The sequence below is a fragment of the Lipotes vexillifer genome, unplaced genomic scaffold (genome assembly GCF_000442215.2).
Source record: "Lipotes vexillifer unplaced genomic scaffold, Lipotes_vexillifer_v1.1 scaffold558, whole genome shotgun sequence".
In the NCBI taxonomy this organism is placed as follows: domain Eukaryota; kingdom Metazoa; phylum Chordata; class Mammalia; order Artiodactyla; family Lipotidae; genus Lipotes; species Lipotes vexillifer.
This window is the reverse complement of record NW_006772769.1, coordinates 422,524-428,620: the sequence shown is the minus strand read 5'-3', so window position 1 is coordinate 428,620 and position 6,097 is coordinate 422,524. Positions and strand designations below refer to the sequence as shown.

General features: G+C 58.8%; 2 protein-coding genes across 3 annotated transcripts in view; both read left to right on the top strand.

Annotated features, from left to right (window-relative positions):
* The window catches only part of RIPK3 (receptor interacting serine/threonine kinase 3), a 5,705-nt gene extending 548 nt beyond the window's left edge, over nucleotides 1–5,157 (top strand). Inside the window, 11 exon segments of the mRNA XM_007472377.1 lie at nucleotides 870–996; nucleotides 1,133–1,271; nucleotides 1,274–1,309; nucleotides 1,312–1,445; nucleotides 1,946–2,091; nucleotides 2,213–2,259; nucleotides 2,464–2,550; nucleotides 2,553–2,630; nucleotides 3,363–3,423; nucleotides 3,567–3,627; nucleotides 4,942–5,157. Of these exon segments, the coding sequence (XP_007472439.1) occupies nucleotides 870–996; nucleotides 1,133–1,271; nucleotides 1,274–1,309; nucleotides 1,312–1,445; nucleotides 1,946–2,091; nucleotides 2,213–2,259; nucleotides 2,464–2,550; nucleotides 2,553–2,630; nucleotides 3,363–3,423; nucleotides 3,567–3,627; nucleotides 4,942–5,157 (1,132 nt within the window).
* Nucleotides 5,158–5,892: 735 nt separating this feature from the next.
* The window catches only part of ADCY4 (adenylate cyclase 4), a 16,113-nt gene continuing 15,908 nt past the window's right edge, over nucleotides 5,893–6,097 (top strand). Inside the window, exon 1 of one of the 2 annotated variants that reach the window (XM_007447899.1) lies at nucleotides 5,893–6,084. In XM_007447899.1, coding sequence (XP_007447961.1) covers nucleotides 5,938–6,084 — 147 coding nt within the window. In that variant the 5' untranslated portion in view covers nucleotides 5,893–5,937. Of the gene's footprint in view, nucleotides 6,096–6,097 lie in introns of both variants that reach the window. The other variant, XM_007447900.1, reaches the window with a different exon arrangement.

The following is a 6,097-nucleotide window of genomic DNA, read 5'->3' as shown; positions in this document are numbered from 1 at the left end:
AGGAATGCAGACTGTTGGTTGCTTCACACCTACCCCAGCCACCTCCCCCACCAGCTGAAGCCTATGTGAAAATAGCAAAGCTTGATGGTTCAGAGCCAGGCTTGGAGGTCAGGTCCACACACGCTTGGGCCAGGTACTTACACTATCTGTGCTTCCGCTTCCTTACCTATAAAGAAGTAACAAAAGCAGTACCTATCTCCTTAGGGTTGATGTGAGAATTACCGTAAGCTAATCTATAATATGTACCTCCCACACGGTGAGCTTTAGACACGTGTTAGCTGTGATCTTAAGGCAGCTGGGGGAGAGCGGAAGCTTAGGACCATAATGTCCTCCTCAGCACCATCTCCCCCAATCCTCACCATCCCAGGCTTGGAGGTGGAGCTGGGAATCCGGTGGGAGAAGGGAGAGACGCCAGCTTAGAAAGCGGTTGATTGTGGGTTCCTAGAAGGTGAGGACTCCTTCCGTGGCGCCCTGCATACCCAGTGACTATGAACCTGGCCCTGGCACCCGAGGAACAGCGCTAGCTTCCCTTCGGCACCCCACCGGCAGCCCCTCCCCCCCGCCCCCCCCCCCCCCCCCCCCCCCCCCCCCGCCTCCCCGGAGGGCGGGACTGCAGAGGCTTCCGTCAAAGAAGGAAATGGTCCAGGCAGTGTAGAGAAAGCAACCCGGGAAGGGGAATCCGTGCAGTGGCCTGGAGACTGACCCCTCTCCCGGCCCCCAACCCCAGGGCATAGTGGGGCTCACGGGGGAGGCTGGAGATTGAACTGACCAACACGAGCTGAGTCACGGGGCTTGGGGGGGTGGGGCGGTGTGGGGAGCCGCGCGGCCTTGGGGCCCTGGCCAGCGGGTGATGAGGCCCCCTCTCTCAGGCACAGCGGTACCTCAGCCCGGCTGGAGAACCCCGAGTTCATGGGCAAAGGCGGATTTGGCGCTGTCTTCCGGGCACAGCACAGGACTTGCGGTTTGGAAGTGGCGGTGAACATCGTGAACTCGTGAGTGCCCCGAGCCGCTTGGGGGCGGGTGTCTGGTCTGGGAAGCTGGGCGGAGGAGGAGGGGCCGCTGCGTGGCAGGGCCTGAGTGCGGAAGGGAAGGATCTTCCCAGGAGGGAGCTCGGCTCCAACCCGCGCCTGAGTGCCGGCCGGCGATATCCAGGGAGATGAAGGCCATGGCAAGCCTGTGTAACAATCATGTGCTGCCCCTGCTGGGGGTCACAAAGAAACTGGAGTGGGAGTACGTGTCTGGGCCGGCTCTGGTGACTTAATTCATGGAGAACGTTCCCTGGTGGTGCTGCTACAGCCCCAGTGCCCAAGGCTGGGCCGCTCCTCTGCCTCCTGCTGCAGGAGCTGGTGCTCGGGATGTGCTACCTGCACAGCCAGAACCCCATGCTTCCACACCGGGACCTCAAGCCCCCCAACGTCCTATTGGACTCAGAGCTGCATGCCAAGGTCAGCGCATCCATCACGCAGACCAACCCCTGGACGAGGTCCTGCCCCAGAGCTGCTCCAGCCCCACCCACTGGACAGAGGACCTGCTGCAACCCTGTCTTCTGAATACCCTCAGCATCTCCCTCTGGACACAGGGCTGCCCCAGTGTCAAGGCTCATCCAGGAGCTTTAGCCCCTGCCATACCAGGTGATAGAGGCCTTGGCCAACATGGTCAGTTCCATGGGTCCACCCCACGGGGCCCTCCAAAGACCTGTGGCTGACCTAGCCCAGGAGACTCAGACCTTGACCCAGCCCCATGGAGCAGGGACCCAGACCTCCAACCAGGAGCCCCACTGGTCCTACCATTCAGCTAACCCTCCACACCCCCTTTACAAGGCTGGGACCATAATATCTGTGCAGCCACAGAAGGGCCTGCACCTTCTGTGGGGGAGAGGAAAGGATTCTGGAGGCTGCTAGGCCCTGTCCATCTCCTATCTCCTCCTTCTTATCTCCTTTTGCAGCTGGCAGATTTGGACCTGTCCACGTTTCTGGGAGTCTCACAGTCAGGGGCAGGATCTGGGGAGTCAGGGAGCACCCCAGCTTGCTTGGCCCCAGAACTGTTGGCTGATATAAACTGGAAGGCCTCCATGGCCAGTGATGTCTACAGGTAAGGTACTCCAAACATACATCCCCAATTTCTGCACCTCTCTGGGTCCTTCTAAGGGATGGTATATGGAAATGAATCTTGTCAGCAGTTGGCTCAGGCCTCAGCTTTATGTCTCCTGCAGCTTCAGGATCCTAATGTGGGCAGTGCTAGCCAGAAGAGAAGCTGAGAGTAAAACTCTAGGCAGACTCTGGGATCCTTCACCTCAGCTGCCCCCTCCCCTAAACCCCCAACATCCCCAAGCCCTCCTCTTCCTGTTCACCTGCTCAGACGGCCCTACTCCCTCCTCACATCTCCTACACTCCCTGCCCCTTTCCGTGATGGCTCAGGTGGCCTTCATACTCTGAATGCCTTCTCCTCACACCCACACCCCAGTAGTGGACCATAAATCACTGCAGCGGGAAGCAGTGTGTGAGAGGCAGATCCGGCCTGCATTGACTGAGCTGCCCCAGTCTGGCCCTGAGATCCTGGCTTGGAAGTACTGAAGGATTTAATGCAGCACTGCTGGAGCCATGAGCCCCAGAAGAGGCCCTCCTTCCAAGGTGCGCCGGCCGCTTAGCTGGCAGTTGAGGTAGGCCTGGGTCTGTCAGCAGGGGCTTTTCACTGGAAAAGAAGTTTTGCTCACCTGCCACCCACTCTGCCTTCTCTCCAGAATGCTGACCAAACACCCAGAAAGTCCTCGATCTGGTAAAGAAAGGAGGTGTATCTGGTAAAAAGATGAATGCTGCAGTCTGCACAGTGAGTGCCCAACGCCCTCACCCCACCTAGGAGCCGGGCAGGATGGCACAACGTGGCTCCCTTGACCACCCAATGACTCCCCACTGACCACTGTTCTCTAAGCCTTGACTCTTGTCCCCAGTGTCCCCGCCCTATCCCTGAGTTCCCAGGCAACAGATATGAAGCAAGAGACTCCTCCCTTGGGTTTGCTCTGGCTCTCCCACCTCCATGCCCAGCCAGCTCCCCATCCTTGGCAGGTAAAGGAGTTCCTGTCTGAGCACAGGGGCAGCAAGCAGGTTGTTGTCTGTCCTCAAGCCAGGCCCGGAAAGTACAGAAATGGATGGCCCTGGGGGAACCACAGGAAGCCATGATTCCATGGTCTCTGAAATGATGAACCTGAATCTGGAGGGGTACCCCAGGTCTGTTCCTGAAAAATGTACAAACCTTCCTGAGAGCATCAGGGCCCAGAGAAGGCAGGTTCAGCCTGCCTGGACAGCAGAGATCTCTTCAGATTCAACAGCCCAACCTCCTCAAAATCCAGAGACCTTACCTGTCAGAAACCAGAAGCCCAGCCCCACCTCAGCTTGGACCCCAGGTCCTGGACCCCAAGGGTATCAGGTGAGACATTGGTAGGACTAGGGGATGCACTAGGACTCCTGTGAATCCTGTCCCCTTGCTAGGGGAGACTTGGGGCTGAGGGGGTCTGCAGTAGGGGAACAAGGCCCAGGACAGGGGGCCTGAGAGCCCTGTGTTGTTTGCAGGGAACTGAGAGACGTGACACCAACTGGCCTCCCAGGGCGCCAGGGCCAAATCCAGTACCAGGTACCCACTCCCCACTCCTTCCTCCTTCCTTCCCCCTGCTCAATTCTTCCACCAGCTTCTTCCTCAAGACCAAATATAGATCCAGGGTACTTGGGGAGGGGAATGAGAAAGGGCTAGAGGCCACCTAACCCAACTTTCTCATTTTATAAATGAAGAAACTGACATCCACTGGGGTCACACAGCAAAGCCTGGATTTGCCCCTGAGCCTTCTGACTTTCCCCAACACCAGCTCTGTGAACCCCTGAATTCCATTCCATTGTTGCCATGTGTGCCCAGAGGGTTTCCCGTCAGAAAAGACCCAAACATCAGAGTCTCAGATGTTAGTTGCCACTCCTCTTGAGCTTCTGCAAACCCAGTTCTGAAGGTGCAGCCTTCAGAAGAGGAAGGCTGAAGACACACCTTGACCCAGTCACTGGCAGGCCCGGAGACCCCACGCTTGCATTTCCCCAGGGCGAACACGAGGTGCCACTGCCTCTCCACCCTGCCGCTCCTCCTCACTGTGAGTCTGGAGAGCGCTTAACCCTCCCACCGTCCTCACTCTTTCTCTTAAAGGGCCACGGTTTCCTACCATGCTTCACAGCCAAGGGGTACAGGTTGGAAACAACAACCATACGATTATACAAGGAAGAACTGCCTCATCCGTGCAGGGCCTGGCACCTCGGGGCATGGATAGGTGCCCCCAGAACACCCCCCAAGGAATAGGTTCGAAAGCAGGACGGCAAGAACTGGAAGCCTGGAGTGGGCCACAGGGCTGGTATCGTAATAGCAGGAATTGAAACAGCTTCTAAACTGCCTCCTGGACTTGAGGCAGCTAGCCTAGACTTTCTCTGAGGGCCATCAGGCCTGCACCCGAACTGTCTTTGCGGCCCCAGGCGTCAATAAATGTGGTGGAATTTTAACCAAAGCACCACGAATGAGGCTAAAGCTTCAGCCCCTGGGAAGGGACGTGGATGAGAGGCGGGGGAGCTGACATCGAGGGAGTAGAAGGCACTTCCGTGTCTGGCTAGGGCAGGAAGGGGGATGCTGAGGGCTGTAGGTGGGCAGAGTTGTGGCACACAAGGTCAGGGCCCAGCTGGCTGCGGCAGGAAGGAATCCTGGAGGTCTGGCTCCTGGGCAGCTCTAATCTCAGGGCAGAGCACTTCCTGTAGAGCAGGCCCAGACCCCACCCTAAACCAAACCCTGAGGACAGAGGCTGTGGTCTTGCCACCACCTTTTCCCTGGGCTGTGGAGACTTGGCAGTGGAGTCCTGGGGAGGGGCCTCGCCATGGGAATTCGCAGACCCCAGCACATCTTTGCCCTGCATGATGCCCCTAGCCTCTCCTGCGTCAGCCCCCATACTACCACCTCCCTCCGCTGCATACCCATGCACACATTGCTTCTGTGGAGGCACTGGAACCCTTTGATCCTCAGCTGGTGTCTGGGAGTGGACAGCGACGGCTCCACAAAGCTACACGCAGATGTGCCCCTCCCCTGGAGCTGGACGCCACTGGAGTATGGACCACTCAGATAGGCCACAGCGCTGCCATCTAGGCTGGAGGAGCAGGGAATGACCGCCGCCCATCCTGACCTAGAACCTAGCCCCCGTATGGCACCATGTTCTTCCCTGCATCCTTGCCAGCCTTCGCTCCAGTCCACCCTCAGTCTCCCCACATCCAAGGTTCTGAACCCATTTTGACATTTGACACTTGGCTCAGCCCACCCCACCCCTTGCGTCTCCCCCGTGGTGCGCATTCCTCTTCCTTGAGGGGGCAGATGTGGGGAGGCTGTGGAGTTAGGAGAGACAATCAGAGTGGGGGAGGAGGCCTGCGGAATCCGGCTAGGGCACAGGAAGGGCCGGGCTGTCCCACCGGGGAAGTGGGAGGGCGCCGAGGCGCCGGGAGGGAAGTGCCTGTTGCCCGGGGCTCAGAGCTAATAGCCTAACAGCCAGTGTGACTCCGAAACCTGCCCTGGGGTTAGCCTGTTCAGCTGCGGCAGTGAGTTGGGGGAAAGGAGGTAGCCGGGGCTCCTTTGCTTCAACCCTAAATCCTGTGCCCCTGGCTTTTGCTAGAGCACCTCTGCAGTCTGGGTTTGAGGAAGGAGGAGCAAAGCATTGAGCGGTCCCTTCACTGCCAACTGGGAGAAGGCAAGGAGGCCACAGGGAGTGCCTGGGAGGAGGTGGGATAGCGAGGTTGGGAGGTCCGGGCGCAAGTGGCTTGGAGCTGGTGAGAACGGCACAGCTGGGGCTAGCTGGGACCTCAGACAGTAACCCACCCTGGCCCTCCTCAGCCCCAGGGGTCACCCAAGGCGGTGTAGCTCTGGGCAGGGGAGATCATGGCCCGCCTCTTCAGTCCCCGGCCGCCTCCCAGCGAAGACCTCTTCTACGAGACCTACTACAGCCTGAGCCAGCAGTACCCACTGCTGCTACTGCTTCTGGTGATCGTGCTCGTCGGGCTCCTGGCGCTGCTCGCTGTTGCCTGGGCCAGCGGCAGGG